Source organism: Taudactylus pleione, unplaced genomic scaffold (genome assembly GCF_031769625.1).
Source record: "Taudactylus pleione unplaced genomic scaffold, aTauple2 ptg001106l, whole genome shotgun sequence".
Taxonomy (NCBI): domain Eukaryota; kingdom Metazoa; phylum Chordata; class Amphibia; order Anura; family Myobatrachidae; genus Taudactylus; species Taudactylus pleione.
Genome location: NW_028285507.1, coordinates 794,808 through 816,560, shown reverse-complemented (window position 1 = coordinate 816,560; position 21,753 = coordinate 794,808). Strand labels below are relative to the sequence as shown.

General features: G+C 47.4%; 1 protein-coding gene across 1 annotated transcript in view; it reads right to left on the bottom strand.

Moving 5' to 3' along the window:
- TTLL7 (tubulin tyrosine ligase like 7) overlaps nt 1-21,753 on the bottom strand; it is a 386,802-nt gene that overhangs the window by 253,821 nt on the left and 111,228 nt on the right. Inside the window, exon 8 of the mRNA XM_088461808.1 lies at nt 3,666-3,830. Coding sequence (XP_088317934.1) covers nt 3,666-3,830 — 165 coding nt within the window. The remainder of the gene's footprint in view (nt 1-3,665; nt 3,831-21,753) is intronic.

Here is a 21,753-nt window from a genome sequence, read left to right as displayed (position 1 = left end):
ATAAGGATGACGGCACTGGGACATGGAGAGAATAATGACACTGGGATAAGGATAATGACACTGGGATAAGGATGACGGCACTGGGACATGGAGAGGATAATGACAATGGGATAAGGATAACAGCACGGGGATAAGGAGAGGATAATGACACTGGGATAAGGATATTGGCACTGGGACATGGAGAGGATAATGACACTGGGATAAGGATAATGACACTGGGACATGTAGAGGATAATGACACTGGGACATGGAGAGGATAATGACACTGGGACATGGAGAGGATAATGACACTGGGACATGGAGAGGATAATGACACTGGGATAAGGATGACGGCTCTGGGACATGTAGAGGATAATGACACTGGGATAAGGATATGGCACTGGGACATGGAGAGGATAATGACACTGGGATAAGGATAATGGCACTGGGACATGTAGAGGATAATGACACTGGGATAAGGATAACAGCACTGGGACATGTAGAGGATAATGACACTGGGATAAGGATGACGGCACTGGGACATGGAGAGGATAATGACACTGGGATAAGAATAACAGCACTGGGACATGGAGAGGATAATGACACTGGGATAAGGATAACGGCACTGCCACATGGAGAGGATAATGACACTGGGATAAGGATAATGACACGGACATGGAGAGGATAATGACACTGGGACATGGAGAGGATAATGACACTGGGACATGGAGAGGATAATGACACTGGGATAAGGATGACGGCACTGGGACATGTAGAGGATAATGACACTGGGATTAGGATATGGCACTGGGACATGGAGAGGATAATGACACTGGGATAAGGATAATGGCACTGGGACATGTAGAGGATAATGACACTGGGATAAGGATAACAGCACTGGGACATGGAGAGTATAATGACACTGGGATAAGGATGACGGCACTGGGACATGGAGAGGATAATGACACTGGGATAAGGATAACAGCACTGGGACATGGAGAGGATAATGACACTGGGACAGGGAGAGGATAATGACACTGGGATAAGGATATCGGCACTGGGATATGGAGAGAATAATGACACTGGGATAATGATAATGACACTGGGATAAGGATGACGGCACTGGGACATGGAGAGGATAATGACAATGGGATAAGGATAACAGCACTGGGATAAGGAGAGGATAATGACACTGGGATAAGGATAATGGCACAGGGACATGGAGAGGATAATGACACTGGGATAAGGATAACGGCACTGGGACATGGAGAGGATAATGACACTGGGATAAGGATAATGATACGGACATGGAGAGGATAATGACACTGGGACATGGAGAGGATAATGACACTGGGACATGGAGAGGATAATGACACTGGGACATGGAGAGGATAATGACACTGGGACATGGAGAGGATAATGACACTGGGACATGGAGAGGATAATGACACTGGGATAAGGATGACAGCACTGGGACATGTAGAGGATAATGACACTTGGATAAGGATATGGCACTGGGACATGGAGAGGATAATGACACTGGGATAAGGATAATGGCACTGGGACATGTAGAGGATAATGACACTGGGATAAGGATAACAGCACTGGGACATGGAGAGGATAATGACACTGGGATAAGGATGCCGGCACTGGGACATGGAGAGGATAATGACACTGGGATAAGGATAACAGCACTGGGACATGGAGAGGATAATGACACTGGGACATGGAGAGGATAATGACACTGGGATAAGGATGACGGCACAGGGACATGTAGAGGACAATGACACTGGGACAAGGATAACGGCACTGGGACATGGAGAGGATAATGACACTGGGATAAGGATGACGGCACTGGGACATGGAGAGGATAATGACACTGGGATAACGGCACTGGGACATGTAGAGGATAATGACACTGGGATAAGGATGACGGCACTGGGACATGGAGAGTATAATGACACTGGGATAAGGATAACAGCACTGGGACATGGAGAGTATAATGACACTGGGATAAGGATAACAGCACTGGGACAAGGAGAGTATAATGACACTGGGATAAGGATAACAGCACTGGGACATGGAGAGTATAATGACACTGGGATAAGGATAACAGCACTGGGACATGGAGAGGATAATGACACTGGGATAAGGATGACGGCACTGGGACATGGAGAGGATAATGACACTGGGATAAGGATGACGGCACTGGGACATGGAGAGGATAATGACACTGGGATAAGGATGACGGCACTGGGACATGGAGAGGATAATGACACTGGGATAAGGATATGGCACTGGGACATGGAGAGGATAATGACACTGGGATAAGGATGACGGCACTGGGACATGGAGAGGATAATGACACTGGGATAAGGATGACGGCACTGGGACATGGAGAGGATAATGACACTGGGATAAGGATGACGGCACTGGGACATGGAGAGTATAATGACACTGGGATAAGGATAACAGCACTGGGACATGGAGAGTATAATGACACTGGGATAAGGATAACAGCACTGGGACATGGAGAGGATAATGACACTGGGATAAGGATGACGGCACTGGGACATGGAGAGGATAATGACACTGGGATAAGGATGACGGCACTGGGACATGGAGAGGATAATGACACTGGGATAAGTATGACGGCACTGGGACATGGAGAGTATAATGACACTGGGATAAGGATAACAGCACTGGGACATGGAGAGTATAATGACACTGGGATAAGGATAACAGCACTGGTACATGGAGAGGATAATGACACTGGGATAAGGATAACGGCACTGGGACATGGAGAGGGTAATGACACTGGGATAAGGATGACGGCACTGGGACATGGAGAGGATAATGACACTGGGATAAGGATAACAGCACTGGGACATGGAGAGGATAATGACACTGGGATAAGGATGACGGCACTGGGACATGGAGAGGATAATGACACTGGGATAAGGATGACGGCACTGGGACATGGAGAGGATAATGACACTGGGATAAGGATGACGGCACTGGGACATGGAGAGTATAATGACACTGGGATAAGGATAACAGCACTGGGACATGGAGAGTATAATGACACTGGGATAAGGATAACAGCACTGGGACATGGAGAGGATAATGACACTGGGATAAGGATGACGGCACTGGGACATGGAGAGGATAATGACACTGGGATAAGGATGACGGCACTGGGACATGGAGAGGATAATGACACTGGGATAAGGATGACGGCACTGGGACATGGAGAGGATAATGACACTGGGATAAGGATATGGCACTGGGACATGGAGAGGATAATGACACTGGGATAAGGATAACAGCACTGGGATATGTAGAGGATAATGACACTGGGATAAGGATGACGGCACTGGGACATGGAGAGGATAATGACACTGGGATAAGGATGACGGCACTGGGACATGGAGAGGATAATGACACTGGGATAAGGATGACGGCACTGGGACATGGAGAGGATAAAGACACTGGAATAAAGATAATGACACTGGGACATGGAGAGGATAATGATGATACATATAAATACAGATACAGTAAATAGGGATGAATTATATGGTAATATTTGTGGCAGATACATTACACAGAGATAGTACACAACATAAGCCATATTAAGCACATCCATTTCTTGAACATTATTATCAATGGACCGTATTGTTACTCACAGATATGTCGTTCCAAAATTTGGCTACATCATGGTCGTTGGCGCGCAGGAATTCCGTAAACCACCGGATGGAACGTTTGCTGCCTCGATCCTCGGTCTCATCCCTCTCAAAGTTCTCGTTGTGTTTATTGACGGAGTAATTAGTCAGATGCATGAACAACTGGGTCTAGGAGAGATGGAACAGCCTGCGCTGATTACACACCGCCTCGCGCCCCCCACTGCCATGGCAACGGAGGGCTTCGGAGCTCAATTACAATAAATTAATAATTTGACAATATATTTAGCGTGTTCCCGGAAACTCAGCCAATAGCGCGGCACCATCATCCTAATTCCAAAGTTCAATATTTTGATCCGCTCATCCAAACGTTACCATGGTGCCAGCTGTAAACGTTACCATGGTGCCAGCTGTAAATGTTACCATGGTCCCAGCTGTAAATGTTACCATGGTGCCAGCTGTAAATGTTACCATGATGCCAGTTGTAAATGTTACCATGGTGCCAGCTGTAAATGTTACCATGGCGCCAGCTGTAAACGTTACCATGGTGCCAGCTGTAAATGTTACCATGGTCCCAGCTGTAAACGTTACCATGGTGCCAGCTGTAAATGTTACCATGGTCCCAGCTGTAAATGTTACCATGGTGCCAGCTGTAAATGTTACCATGGTCCCAGCTGTAAATGTTACCATGGTGCCAGCTGTAAATGTTACCATGGTGCCAGTTGTAAACGTTACCATGGTGCCAGCTGTAAATGTTACCATGGTGCCAGCTGTAAACGTTACCATGGTGCCAGCTGTAAACGTTACCATGGTGCCAGCTGTAAATGTTACCATGGTGCCAGTTGTAAACGTTACCATGGTGCCAGCTGTAAACGTTACCATGGTGCCAGCTGTAAACGTTACCATGGTGCCAGCTGTAAACGTTACCATGGTCCCAGCTGTAAACGTTACCATGGTGCCAGCTGTAAATGTTACCATGGTCCCAGCTGTAAACGTTACCATGGTGCCAGCTGTAAATGTTACCATGGTCCCAGCTGTAAATGTTACCATGGTGCCAGCTGTAAATGTTACCATGGTCCCAGCTGTAAATGTTACCATGGTGCCAGCTGTAAATGTTACCATGGTGCCAGTTGTAAACGTTACCATGGTGCCAGCTGTAAATGTTACCATGGTCCCAGCTGTAAACGTTACCATGGTCCCAGCTGTAAACGTTACCATGGTCCCAGCTGTAAATGTTACCATGGCGCCAGCTGTAAACGTTACCATGGCGCCAGCTGTAAACGTTACCATGGCGCCAGCTGTAAACGTTACCATGGCGCCAGCTGTAAACGTTACCATGGTGCCAGCTGTAAACGTTACCATGGTGCCAGTTGTAAACGTTACCATGGTGCCAGCTGTAAACGTTACCATGGTGCCAGCTGTAAACGTTACCTAAGCAATAATTACATGAAATAGGAATTTGTGCAGCGTATCAGCCTATTCCCCGCGATGCGATAAGCACCTGTCGTACTCACTAACGTGCCAGTTACACATTATTACACCCTCACCATCTGGTCCGTGTTCTCCGTTCTCTGGGTTTGTCTACGTCTTGTTCCTCTCCCTGCTGGTGTTAGGTTGGTAACCCTGAATGACTACAATTCAACCCCATGTGAGGGGCAGAGGGCCGTCCTGTCATCTACCCTCCAGAAGTGAAAGCCGGTTAGCAAAAAAAATCAATCCTCTTATAGGAAGACCCAGCATGTGCCGATCGGCAAACATCGGAAACCATCAGGTCTGCGTATCACTCTGCAGAGGCAAACGCAGGATTGTAAAAAGGGGGTTTCCAAATCCTTGGTTACCGAACCAACGAAAATACATTTAGCCACATTATATATATATATATATATATATATATATATATATATATATAATGTGATAGATAAATAGATAGATAGATAGATAGATAGATAGATAGATAGATAGATAGATAGATAGATAGATAAAAACAGCTTAAACAGGATTTAGGACCACTACAGTGAAATATACCACTCAGCCTATGATGGGTACACACACACTGACACACACACACACTGACACACACACACTGACACACACACACACTGACACACACACACAGACACTGACTGACACAGACACACACTGACACACACACTGACTGACACACACACACTGACACACACACTGACACACACACACTGACACACACACACACAGACACTGACTGACACAGACACACACTGACACACACTGACACACACACTGACTGACAGACACACACACTGACACACACACTGACACACACACACACTGACACACGCACACACTGACACACGCACACACTGACACACACACACACTGACACACACACACACTGACACACGCACACACACACACTGACACACACACTGACACACGCACACATTGACACACGCACACACTGACACACGCACACACTGACACACGCACACACTGACACACGCACACACTGACACACGCACACACTGACACACGCACACACTGACACACGCACTGACACACACACTGACACACACATTGACACACACACACACTGACACACACACAGACTGACACACACTGACAGAAAAACAGACACGCTTAAAAACATTAATGCAGCAGGCAAATGAATACAGCCAGCATGATTTATTAAATACCCCCCAGTAGTGCCCCATATACAGTGCCTCCCTATGTAGTGCCCTCAGTAGTGCCCCCAGTAGTAGTCCCCCCTTCTGCAGAGCCCCTTACATATATACAACAAAGACACAAAATTAAAAAACCCACTTACCTGTACCCCGGCTCCTGCTCCCACCGATGTCCGCTCCTCCGTCCTCCCGGACCGCTCTGCACTATGGGAGAGATGTCATGCCGGTTCTCCCATCACCCACTGCGGGAGCCGGAACGCGGAGCTCATGAGTGACCTCCAGCCCGGCTCCGGCAGTGGGCGCAGCAGCCAATGAGAGTCTGTCTGACTGTCATTGGCTGCTAAAACAAACACACCGGCGCCGGGCAGTACGTACGAGAGTACTCCCCGGCGCCGGCGGCGGAGTGCTTGTTACTGTGTAGTGCTGACCGCACTCAGGGCATGACTCAGTAAGGAGCGCTATTCTGCTAGTACGCACGCAGCGCGGTTGCTAATATTAGTGGTGAAATGTAAATGTTTGCAATCACACAGCCTGACATAAGGACGCCCACTTCCCCTTACTCACATCCGTATACCAGGGCAACATAGCGAAACCATCGGTAACATCGGACCCATACGCACAGTTACAGCAGGTCAGACCTCACTCAGGAATTCCTAACTTCTGCGCACGCTATGAGGCCTCCTATGGTATCGCAGGGGATAATCTATGCACGCCCCTGCAACGCCTTTGAAACGTACTAGCACGCCTGCGTTCGCCCGACCACCTCCCGTCACCACCCACAAACGGCACTTCCTGTCAATCACTGCAAACGCAGTTCCCAACGCAATTGCTAGCTCACGCACGCGGTGATGCATACGCATGCGCAGTGCAAATTAAGCGACCGATTGCGTGCGTATTAGCAACTGCGATCCTTGCTTAATCAAGCCATCACTGTGGTCCGCACTACACTTACTGAGTAGCGGGCAGGTACTCAGAACTGGCCGATGGTGCGTACTGCAGTGTGCGCACCTACGTCAGGGGTCTTCAAACTTGGCCCTCCAGCTGCTGTGGAACTACACATCCCAGCATGCACTGCCACCTTTTTGATATAACAGCATGCTAAAACTATGTGCAGTGCATGCTGGGATGTGTAGTTCCACAGCATCTGGAGGGCAAAGTTTGAAGACCCCTGCCCTACGTAGATACCATTCCAGCGTAGACCGGGGGGAGGGGACGTCAGCATTTGGGGGTGGTGCCGGGAGAGTGGTTGTAGAAACGCAGACGTTGCAGGGGCGTGCACTAGGCGCAATCTATTGTATATAAAGACTATCCATTTGTATTCAGATGAAAGCACCCTCCCAATAGATGTATCTGAATTACAGTTGTTATAAAAGATAAAAATTAGATATATGTCTAAATAACATATCATAGGGGGCGCTTATAAGATATTACACACATGTATAAAGAAAATGTTATTATATAAAAATCAACCATAAAACACAAATTAGCACCCAGCTAATTATCACTATGTGCAAGAGCACCTATGTACGTATATACACCTTTATTCCACAATAGAGATTCAATGGGATTACTCCCAAAATTCAACAAATACAAAAGTGCCAGCGATGTTTAGTCCTCCTATAGATATATGTAATTTTCACTTGGAACTTTATAAAGAAACTCGCGTGTATCAAACAAAGTCTATTCCGTTGTAGAGCAATGTATAATAAATACCCACATCCACATGGGACAAATAGGAGCTTGTAGATATAGAAAAGGTTCTCAGTCCCGTATTAAGGACAGCTGGCCAGCGGGAATTAGGAGTATTAATGTCCCGGTGTAAATACCCAGCCTTTTCCAGGCAAATAACGTTGCAGTGATGCTGGTCCGGTCTGTTACCTTGTTCTGGCTGTGGCTATAGCGCAGGGGTGGGGAACCTTTTTTCTGCCGAGGGCCATTTTGATATATATAACATTATTTGCGGGGCCAGTGCAGGCCACGCCCCCTCCGTGTGATGTCACATGGGGGCTAGGCCACAATCGCCAGTGATTACAGCAATGCCCGGATCATCCTGAGGATGCTCTGGGGAGCTGTAAGGGCAGCGGTGTGACCGTCTGAAGCGTCCTAAGGATGCTCCAGGTAGCACTGCTGCATAGATTCTGGCTGCAGGCGGCTATTATAGGCACCCTGCTATCCAGATGAGGCTAGCAGAAAAAAGCTCTGAGGGCCAGACCAAATGATTCCGGGGTCCTGATACGGCCCCCGGGCCTGAGGTTCCCCATCCCTGCTATAGAGGGACTGAACATCGCTGGCACTTTTTTATTTGTTGAATTTTGGGAGTAATCCCATTGAATCTCTATTGTGGAATAAAGGTGTATATACGTACATAGGTGCTCTTGCACATAGTGATAATTAGCTGGGTGCTAATTTGTGTTTTATGATTGATTTTTATATAATAACATTTTCTTTATACATGTGTGTTCATGTAATATCTTATAAGCGCCCCCTATGATATGTTATTTAGACATATCTAATTTTGTCGTGTATAAATAATCCACTGCGAAGCCATAGGCCGGGTGAGGTATCATAGCGTGCGCTGAAGTTAGCGATTTCTGACTAAGGACCTCATTCAGAGCCAGACGCTATTTGCGCTCACTCGTTCAGAAAAAAGGGGCTGGCTATTCAAATGAACCGTTCGCTCTTTGCAGTCTGTTCACGCCTCTAGGTCTGAACGAACGAACCAAACATGCGGTCGTTTTTTGGAAAACTACGCCCCCTGGCCGCTCGCATCTTACGTCATGTCCGCTATTTATTAGATTAATCGAGTACATCGACCAGCGTATGAACTGCTCGCTATTCTTGTGGTTGGTTTTTCCTACCACAATCTTGCGAGCAGTTCTGACTATAAAATAACCCAGTGACGTGGTCAATGACGCTGCTGTATTAATTATGCACACCCATAAAACGCCCATTTTGACCTTTAAGCACGCCTGCGTTCTGATCTCCACTCCCCGTTTTCAAGCACCTTCCCCTGTTACCACCAACATACGCCTCCTCCTGTCAGTCAAAATAGCAGGCATTCGCTATTTAGCGAACAAACGATTTTCGGCCGCACTGACTGGTTCGCACATGCGTATTACGATCCGTACGCATGCGCAGTTGTGCAAACATCGCTCGGAACGAACAAGCGGCCGCATACGAGCGGCTCTGAATCAGACCCTAAGGTCAGGGCTTGTGCAAGTGTGTGTGAGGCTGCGATGGTACTCACTGTTACCGATTGTTTCTCTGCGTTGCCCAAGTATACAGATGTGAGTAAGGGGAAGTGGGCGTCATTATGTCAGGCTACGATTGCAATGCGAATGCAAACATTTACATATCACCGCTGATATTAGCATAATAGCGAGTTCTCAGTTTGCTACAACTCTGCAATTACTTAAAAGCGCCACTGACACTAACGACATTGGGCCTGATTCAGACCCACTCGCGAGCGGCTGTCCGCTCACAAGTGGGTCGATGTTATGGACTGAGCATGCGCACGACGGAGGGAGCTCCGTCGTGCGCATGCGCCAGACGCGACGAGCGAAGGAAAGTCCTTCGCTCGTTGTGTCCGATCAAAGGGGGCGTGCTGTCAATGTTGATTGACAGCACGACCCCTTTGGTGGGCGTGCCGGGGGCGTGCCTCCCTGACGGGGGCGTTCCCACGGGAGCGCCTCCCGTCAAAAGCCGGCCCACTGACATCACTAGTGATGTCAGTGGGAGTGATTTTGGCTCTGATAGAGCCAAAATCACTCCGGAGCTTGCGGTTGAAAACCTCAACCGCAGGCTCCGGCTCGCAATTTCAATGGTCGCGATGGTCACGACCATCGCGGCCATCACAATGCACGCTCGTATAGCCTGTGGGTGGTGACCCACAGCTATACGAGCGTCCAGGAGGACGCTCCATTTTCATGGAGCCCGGCCCTCATTCAGAGCGTGCGCTCTGCTCAGAGCGTACGGCTCTGAATGAGGGCCATTGTCCAGTTTCTTACACTATGTTCATATACACAATGGAAAAGTTCTTGTTAATTTGTGATTTGTGATAAATAGATACATTCTGACATAAAATGAAAACAGACAATTAGCATTTTAGAAGAGCTTAAAATACAAATAATCACTCAATTGTGGTTTAAACCATAGTGACTGTATGGGCTGATTTGTGCACCTTGCCTGCCACCTACTGGTCAGCTGTAGGATTACAGACTGCATCTTATCTACATCACAATTGATTTATAATGTATTTTGTTTCCCATTTTTATCATTATAATAACGATCATCCAGCATGGAGAGAGCAAATTCTAACACTTATGATGGCGGCTGCTGATATAGAAACAATGGGCGTGTGGGTTGGGACACAAGGATTACTGGGTGAATTCCAGCATTAGCGAGTCGGTTGCGGCGGCCGTATGGAGAAAGGGACGCGCATCCGCATGACTAATGTCAGTGGAACAGCAATTGTGCTGGTTGTGGGGAAAGTGTAGCTAATGACAGGCACAACCATTAACAGCCTCCAGCTTTCCTTATTGGAGTTTAGTACATAGGGGTCTGATCGCTGTCCCCATAGATTATAATGGGGACTGCGATCTGCAGCGCTAATTAGCACTTTGCCGGAGATTCCTGTGAGACGTCCTGCATTGTGCTATTAGTACATAGGGGTCTGATCGCTGTCCCCATAGATTATAATGGGGACTGCGATCTGCAGCGCTAATTAGCACTTTGCCGGAGATTTCTGTGAGACGTCCTGCATTGTGCTATTAGTACATAGGGGTCTGATCGTTGTCCCCATAGATTATAATGGGGACTGCGATCTGCAGCGCTAATTAGCACTTTGCCGGAGATTTCTGTGAGACGTCCTGCATTGTGCTATTAGTACATAGGGGTCTGATTGCTGTCCCCATAGATTATAATGGGGACTGCGATCTGCAGCGCTAATTAGCACTTTGCCGGAGATTCCTGTGAGACGTCCTGCATTGTGCTATTAGTACATAGGGGTCTGATCGTTGTCCCCATAGATTATAATGGGGACTGCGATCTGCAGCGCTAATTAGCACTTTGCCGGAGATTCCTGTGAGACGTCCTGCATTGTGCTATTAGTACATAGGGGTCTGATCGTTATCCCCATAGATTATAATGGGGACTGCGATCTGCAGCGCTAATTAGCACTTTGCCGGAGATTCCTGTGAGACGTCCTGCATTGTGCTATTAGTACATAGGGGTCTGATCGCTGTCCCCATAGATTATAATGGGGACTGCGATCTGCAGCGCTAATTAGCACTTTGCCGGAGATTTCTGTGAGACGTCCTGCATTGTGCTATTAGTACATAGGGGTCTGATCGCTGTCCCCATAGATTATAATGGGGACTGCGATCTGCAGCGCTAATTAGCACTTTGCCGGAGATTCCTGTGAGACGTCCTGCATTGTGCTATTAGTACATAGGGGTCTGATCGCTGTCCCCATAGATTATAATGGGGACTGCGATCTGCAGCGCTGATTAGCACTTTGCCGGAGAATCCTGTGAGACGTCCTGCATTGTGCTATTAGTACATAGGGGTCTGATCGCTGTCCCCATAGATTATAATGGGGACTGCGATCTGCAGCGCTAATTAGCACTTTGCCGGAGATTCCTGTGAGACGTCCTGCATTGTGCTATTAGTACATAAGGGTCTGATCGCTGTCCCCATAGATTATAATGGGGACTGCGATCTGCAGCGCTAATTAGCACTTTGCCGGAGATTCCTGTGAGACGTCCTGCATTGTGCTATTAGTACATAGGGGTCTGATCGCTGTCCCCATAGATTATAATGGGGACTGCGATCTGCAGCGCTAATTAGCACTTTGCCGGAGATTCCTGTGATACGTCCTGCATTGTGCTATTAGTACATAGGGGTCTGATCGTTATCCCCATAGATTATAATGGGGACTGCGATCTGCAGCGCTAATTAGCACTTTGCCGGAGATTCCTGTGAGACGTCCTGCATTGTGCTATTAGTACATAGGGGTCTGATCGCTGTCCCCATAGATTATAATGGGGACTGCGATCTGCAGCGCTAATTAGCACTTTGCCGGAGATTTCTGTGAGACGTCCTGCATTGTGCTATTAGTACATAGGGGTCTGATCGCTGTCCCCATAGATTATAATGGGGACTGCGATCTGCAGCGCTAATTAGCACTTTGCCGGAGATTCCTGTGAGACGTCCTGCATTGTGCTATTAGTACATAGGGGTCTGATCGCTGTCCCCATAGATTATAATGGGGACTGCGATCTGCAGCGCTGATTAGCACTTTGCCGGAGAATCCTGTGAGACGTCCTGCATTGTGCTATTAGTACATAGGGGTCTGATCGCTGTCCCCATAGATTATAATGGGGACTGCGATCTGCAGCGCTAATTAGCACTTTGCCGGAGATTCCTGTGAGACGTCCTGCATTGTGCTATTAGTACATAAGGGTCTGATCGCTGTCCCCATAGATTATAATGGGGACTGCGATCTGCAGCGCTAATTAGCACTTTGCCGGAGATTCCTGTGAGACGTCCTGCATTGTGCTATTAGTACATAGGGGTCTGATCGCTGTCCCCATAGATTATAATGGGGACTGCGATCTGCAGCGCTAATTAGCACTTTGCCGGAGATTCCTGTGATACGTCCTGCATTGTGCTATTAGTACATAGGGGTCTGATCGCTGTCCCCATAGATTATAATGGGGACTGCGATCTGCAGCGCTAATTAGCACTTTGCCGGAGATTCCTGTGAGACGTCCTGCATTGTGCTATTAGTACATAGGGGTCTGATCGCTGTCCCCATAGATTATAATGGGGACTGCGATCTGCAGCGCTAATTAGCACTTTGCCGGAGATTTCTGTGAGACGTCCTGCATTGTGCTATTAGTACATAGGGGTCTGATCGCTGTCCCCATAGATTATAATGGGGACTGCGATCTGCAGCGCTAATTAGCACTTTGCCGGAGATTTCTGTGAGACGTCCTGCATTGTGCTATTAGTACATAGGGGTCTGATCGCTGTCCCCATAGATTATAATGGGGACTGCGATCTGCAGCGCTAATTAGCACTTTGCCGGAGATTCCTGTGAGACGTCCTGCATTGTGCTATTAGTACATAGGGGTCTGATCGCTGTCCCCATAGATTATAATGGGGACTGCGATCTGCAGCGCTGATTAGCACTTTGCCGGAGAATCCTGTGAGACGTCCTGCATTGTGCTATTAGTACATAGGGGTCTGATCGCTGTCCCCATAGATTATAATGGGGACTGCGATCTGCAGCGCTAATTAGCACTTTGCCGGAGATTCCTGTGAGACGTCCTGCATTGTGCTATTAGTACATAAGGGTCTGATCGCTGTCCCCATAGATTATAATGGGGACTGCGATCTGCAGCGCTAATTAGCACTTTGCCGGAGATTCCTGTGAGACGTCCTGCATTGTGCTATTAGTACATAGGGGTCTGATCGCTGTCCCCATAGATTATAATGGGGACTGCGATCTGCAGCGCTAATTAGCACTTTGCCGGAGATTCCTGTGATACGTCCTGCATTGTGCTATTAGTACATAGGGGTCTGATCGCTGTCCCCATAGATTATAATGGGGACTGCGATCTGCAGCGCTAATTAGCACTTTGCCGGAGATTCCTGTGAGACGTCCTGCATTGTGCTATTAGTACATAGGGGTCTGATCGCTGTCCCCATAGATTATAATGGGGACTGCGATCTGCAGCGCTAATTAGCACTTTGCCGGAGATTTCTGTGAGACGTCCTGCATTGTGCTATTAGTACATAGGGGTCTGATCGCTGTCCCCATAGATTATAATGGGGACTGCGATCTGCAGCGCTAATTAGCACTTTGCCGGAGATTCCTGTGAGACGTCCTGCATTGTGCTATTAGTACATAGGGGTCTGATCGCTGTCCCCATAGATTATAATGGGGACTGCGATCTGCAGCGCTAATTAGCACTTTGCCGGAGATTCCTGTGAGACGTCCTGCATTGTGCTATTAGTACATAGGGGTCTGATCGCTGTCCCCATAGATTATAATGGGGACTGCGATCTGCAGCGCTAATTAGCACTTTGCCGGAGATTTCTGTGAGACGTCCTGCATTGTGCTATTAGTATATAGGGGTCTGATCGCTGTCCCCATAGATTATAATGGGGACTGCGATCTGCAGCGCTAATTAGCACTTTGCCGGAGATTCCTGTGAGACGTCCTGCATTGTGCTATTAGTACATAGGGGTCTGATCGTTGTCCCCATAGATTATAATGGGGACTGCGATCTGCAGCGCTAATTAGCACTTTGCCGGAGATTTCTGTGAGACGTCCTGCATTGTGCTATTAGTACATAGGGGTCTGATCGCTGTCCCCATAGATTATAATGGGGACTGCGATCTGCAGCGCTAATTAGCACTTTGCCGGAGATTCCTGTGAGACGTCCTGCATTGTGCTATTAGTACATAGGGGTCTGATCGTTGTCCCCATAGATTATAATGGGGACTGCGATCTGCAGCGCTAATTAGCACTTTGCCGGAGGTTCCTGTGAGACGTCCTGCATTGTGCTATTAGTACATAGGGGTCTGATCGTTATCCCCATAGATTATAATGGGGACTGCGATCTGCAGCGCTAATTAGCACTTTGCCGGAGATTTCTGTGAGACGTCCTGCATTGTGCTATTAGTACATAGGGGTCTGATCGTTGTCCCCATAGATTATAATGGGGACTGCGATCTGCAGCGCTAATTAGCACTTTGCCGGAGATTCCTGTGAGACGTCCTGCATTGTGCTATTAGTACATAGGGGTCTGATCGCTGTCCCCATAGATTATAATGGGGACTGCGATCTGCAGCGCTAATTAGCACTTTGCCGGAGATTTCTGTGAGACGTCCTGCATTGTGCTATTAGTACATAGGGGTCTGATCGTTGTCCCCATAGATTATAATGGGGACTGCGATCTGCAGCGCTAATTAGCACTTTACCGGAGATTTCTGTGAGACGTCCTGCATTGTGCTATTAGTACATAGTAACAATACATATAATGATGCAGAAACTACAGAATCTGCATAATTTTATGTAGAAAACGGAAAAACGGCAGCTTGATACATAAACCTGATGCCGTTATTTTTACCTTTTCAGGAGTGGGGTACGGTAAGCGCACTATTTGTTACAAAGTCCTTATCACACACATAGGACCTAACGCCCTTATCACACACATAGGACCTAACGCCCTTATCACACACATAGGACCTAACGCTCTTATCACACACATAGGACCTAATGCCCTTATCACACACATAGGACCTAACGCCCTTATCACACACATAGGACCTAACGCCCTTATCACACACATAGGACCTAATGCCCTTATCACACACATAGGACCTAACGCCCTTATCACACACATAGGACCTAACGCCCTTATCGCACACATAGGACCTAACGCCCTTATCGCACACATAGGACCTAACGCCCTTATCGCACACATAGGACCTAACGCCCTTATCGCACACATAGGACCTAACGCCCTTATCGCACACATAGGACCTAATGCCCTTATCACACACATAGGACCTAATGCCCTTATCACACACATAGGACCTAATGCCCTTATCGCACACATAGGAGCTAATGCTCTTATCGCACACATAGGACCTAACGCCCTTATCGCACACATAGGACCTAAGGCCCTTATCGCACACATAGGACCTAATGCCTTTATCGCACACATAGGACCTAAGGCCCTTATCGCACACATAGGACCTAAGGCTCTTATCACACACATAGGACCTAATGCCCTTATCACACACATAGGACCTAATGCCCTTATCACACACATAGGACCTAATGCCCTTATCACACACATAGGACCTAATGCTCTTATCACACACATAGGCATATGCACAGTACTCACTGTCATGTGTGTATATAAGTGCTTATACATTTATACACACAACCAGGTTATATCATACACACACACCAAGATACACTTATACACACAACCAGGTTATGTCATGCATAATCACAAAGATACACTGCGGCTGTATCTGCATGCGAAACGCTACGTTACAGTGTCACAGCCACAGCTGATTTCACATGCAGATACACCCGCAGTCACACACAGAACACGGGCATGCTGCAGTCAAACACAGAACACGGGCATGCCGCAGTCACACACAGAACCCAGGCATGCCAAAATCACACACAGAACACAGGCATGCCGCAGTCACACACAGAACACAGGCATTCCGCAGTCACACACAGCACACAGGCATGCCGCAGTCACACACAGCACACAGGCATGCCGCAGTCACACACAGCACACAGGCATGCCGCAGTCACACACAGCACACAGGCATGCCGCAGTCACACACAGCACACAGGCATGCCGCAGTCACACACAGCACACAGGCATGCCGCAGTCACACACAGAACACAGGCATTCCGCAGTCACACACAGCACACAGGCATGCCAAAATCACACACAGAACACAGGCATGCCGCAGTCACACACACAGAACACTGGCATGCCGCAGTCACACACAGAACACGGGCATGCCGCAGTCACACACAGAACACGGGCATGCCGCAGTCACACCCAAAACACAGGCATGCCGCAGTCACACACAGAACACAGGCATGCCGCAGTCACACACACAGAACACTGGCATGCCGCAGTCACACACAGAACACAGGCATGCCGCAGTCACACACAGAACATAGGCATTCCGCAGTCACACACAGAACACAGGCATGCCGCAGTCACGCCGCAATCACACACAGAACACAGGCATGCCACAGTCACACACAGAACATAGGCATGCCAAAATCACACACAGAACACAGGCATGCCGCAGTCACACACAGAACACAGGCATGCCAAAGTCACACACAGAACATAGGCATGCAGTCACACACAGAACATAGGCATGCCAAAGTCACACACAGAACATAGACATTCTGCAGTCACACACAGAACATAGGCATGCCAAAGTCACACACAGAACATAGGCATGCAGTCACACACAGAACATAGGCATGCCAAAGTCACACACAGAACACAGACATTCTGCAGTCACACACAGAACATAGGCATGCCAAAGTCACACACAGAACATAGACATTCTGCAGTCACACACAGAACATAGGCATGCCAAGGTCACACACTGAACAGGGATTCTGCAGTCACACACAGAACATAGGCATGCCAAAGTCACACACAGAACACAGGCATGCCAAAGTCACACTCAGAACACAGGCATGCCGCAGTCACACACAGAATCCAGGCATGCCGCAGTCACACACAGAACACAGGCATGCCGCAGTCACACACAGAACATAGGCATGCCAAAGTCACACACAGAACATAGGCATGCCAAAGTCACACTCAGAACACAGGCATGCCGCAGTCACACACAGAATCCAGGCATGCCGCAGTCACACACAGAATCCAGGCATGCCGCAGTCACACACAGAACACAGGCATGCCAAAGTCACACACAGAACATAGGCATGCCGCAATCACACACAGCACACAGGCATGCCGCAATCACACACAGCACACAGGCATGCCGCAATCACACACAGCACACAGGCATGCCGCAGTCACACACAGAACACAGGCATGCCGCAGTCACACACAGAACATAGGCATGCCAAAGTCACACACAGAACATAGACATTCTGCAGTCACACACAGAACATAGGCATGCCAAAGTCACACACTGAACAAAGACATTCTGCAGTCACACACAGAACATAGGCATGCCAAGGTCACACACTGAACAGGGATTCTGCAGTCACACACAGAACATAGGCATGCCAAAGTCACACACAGAACACAGGCATGCCAAAGTCACACACAGAACACAGGCATACCGCAGGCACACACAGAACCCAGGCATGCTGCAGTCACACACAGAACACAGGCATGTCGCAGTCACACACAGAACATAGGCATGCCAAAGTCACACACAGCACACAGGCATGCCGCAATCACACACAGCACACAGGCATGCCGCAATCACACACAGCACACAGGCATGCCGCAGTCACACACAGAACACAGGCATGCCGCAATCACACACAGCACACAGGCATGCCGCAGTCACACACAGAACACAGACATTCTGTAGTCACACACAGAACATAGGCATGCCAAAGTCACACACAGAACACAGACATTCTGCCGTCACACACAGAACATAGGCATGCGAAAGTCACACACAGAACATAGACATTCTGCAGTCACACACAGAACATAGGCATGCTAAGGTCACACACTGAACAGGGATTCTGCAGTCACACACAGAACATAGGCATGCCAAAGTCACACACAGAACACAGGCATGCCAAAGTCACACACAGAACACAGGCATACCGCAGGCACACACAGAACCCAGGCATGCTGCAGTCACACACAGAACACAGGCATGCCGCAGTCACACACAGAACATAGGCATGCCAAAGTCACACACAGAACACAGGCATGCCGCAGTCACACACAGAACACAGGCATGCCAAAGTCACACACAGAACATAGGCATGCAGTCACACACAGAACATAGGCATGCCAAAGTCACACACAGAACATAGACATTCTGCAGTCACACACAGAACATAGGCATGCCAAAGTCACACACAGAACATAGGCATGCAGTCACACACAGAACATAGGCATGCCAAAGTCACACACAGAACAAAGACATTCTGCAGTCACACACAGAACATAGGCATGCCAAGGTCACACACTGAACAGGGATTCTGCAGTCACACACAGAACATAGGCATGCCAAAGTCACACACAGAACACAGGCATGCCAAGGTCACACACTGAACAGGGATTCTGCAGTCACACACAGAACATAGGCATGCCAAAGTCACACACATAACACAGGCATGCCACATATCATTTTACTCAGCAGAATCTGCTCATGTGTCCTATTCACACCGCTGTGCTAAAATGATGCAGTGGAAGGTAAAAAGTTGCATGAAAAGACACTCTGCGCTACCGAGTTACACCCATGCGTTATGTGTAACGTGACTTGTAGTGTGCAAAGAATAGATGTATGTGGACATATCTGTATAAAACATAACCAGGTTATGTCAAACACAAGCACACACACCTAGATATACTTATACACACAACCAGGTTATGTCATGTATACACACTCTCACACACTTATACACACAACCAGGTTATGTCATGCACACACACTAAGACACACTTATACACACAACCAGGTTATGTCATGCACACACACACACACACCAAGATACACGTATACACACAACCAGGTTATGACACACACACACCAAGATACACTTATACACACAACCAGGTTATAACACACACACACCAAGATACACTTATACACACAACCAAGTTATAACACACACACACCAAGATACACTTATACACACAACCAGGTTATGACACACACACACACCAAGATACACTTATACACACAACCAAGTTATAACACACACACACCAAGATACACTTGTACACACAACCAGGTTATGACACACACACACACCAAGATACACTTGTACACACAACCAAGTTATAACACACACACACACACACCAAGATACACTTGTACACACAACCAGGTTATGACACACACACACACTATATATATAAAGAACCGTGAGTGCCGCCTACCATTTGACTTATATATATATATATATATATATATATATATAGTGTAGGTATAAACAATTTTTTAGACAAACAGTATAATACTGACATTAATGCCCGGGTCCCAGCATCAAATAAAACATGTAAGCTTAAGCTAATATAATAATCATAGCAAACACAATTGTGAACTAATAACCCTTCCTAAAGAGGGGGGGGGGGAAATAAAAATGAAATAAAAGATAATGAAAGTCCCAATAACATGGATGCATCATCCAAAAGTAAATCCTCTAGTATGGAATTGTTGATACATAGTTACAGATTTGTTGCCAATAGGTGGAATGTAATTTGGTAAATATTTTCCTAGGAAAATGCAACAATGTCTCTGCAGAGGAAATGTTCACATGGAATCCATAATCATTGCTGATGTAAGCTGTATAGTATAACGCTGATTACCGATGCAGCATGTGCACTAGATCTGTGAGCAGTGATCGCGGTGAGCGACAAAATTTGTGGGTCCCAGGGACCCACCATTTTAAAAAAAATGAGGTCCTACCGGACCATTTCTGGGTCCCATCATAATTTATGCTTTAGAGCTCCCCATATGCCTCAGACCTCCCCACATGCCCCTAAAATGCAGATCTGATACCCCCAACAGCATCAGATATCCCCACAAGCCCCTTAAATGCATGTTTTAATGCCTCCATGATCTTTCAGGTAATATGACTTGTCTGTTCACAAAACCCATAGTGAATAAGTAGGCTTACTATATCATCCCTTTAAACTGAGACACTCATGGATTACACAGGTTCTGTGGCTCATTAAAACCAGGTGAAATCCAGGCATGAAGTCAGCCAGTCACAGAACCTGTGTAATTAATTCATGAGTTCCGTTTGAAAGTGATATTATGGTTAGCCACTTTATGTAATAGGCATATTTATCAAAGGATAAATGCCCGGTCTTTACACATTATTTTGCACATTAACGCCCTTTACACATTATGTCACACAGCAAAGCCCAGCCTTTACACATTATGTCACACAGCAAAGCCCAGCCTTTACACATTATGTCACACAGCAAAGCCCAGCCTTTACACATTATGTCACACAGCAAAGCCCAGCCTTTACACATTATGTCACACAGCAAAGCCAGGCCTTTACACATTATGTCACACAGCAAAGCCCAGCCTTTACACATTATGTCACACAGCAAAGCCCAGCCTTTACACATTATGTCACACAGCAAAGCCCAGCCTTTACACATTATGTCACACAGCAAAGCCCAGCCTTTACACATTATGTCACACAGCAAAGCCCAGCCTTTACACATTATGTCACACAGCAAAGCCCAGCCTTTACACATTATGTCACACAGCAAAGCCCAGCCTTTACACATTATGTCACACAGCAAAGCCCAGCCTTTACACATTATGTCACACAGCAAAGCCCAGCCTTTACACATTATGTCACACAGCAAAGCCCAGCCTTTACACATTATGTCACACAGCAAAGCCCAGCCTTTACACATTATGTCACACAGCAAAGCCCAGCCTTTACACATTATGTCACACAGCAAAGCCCAGCCTTTACACATTATGTCACACAGCAAAGCCCAGCCTTTACACATTATGTCACACAGCAAAGCCCAGCCTTTACACATTATGTCACACAGCAAAGCCCAGCCTTTACACATTATGTCACACAGCAAAGCCCAGCCTTTACACATTATGTCACACAGCAAAGCCCAGCCTTTACACATTATGTCACACAGCAAAGCCCAGCCTTT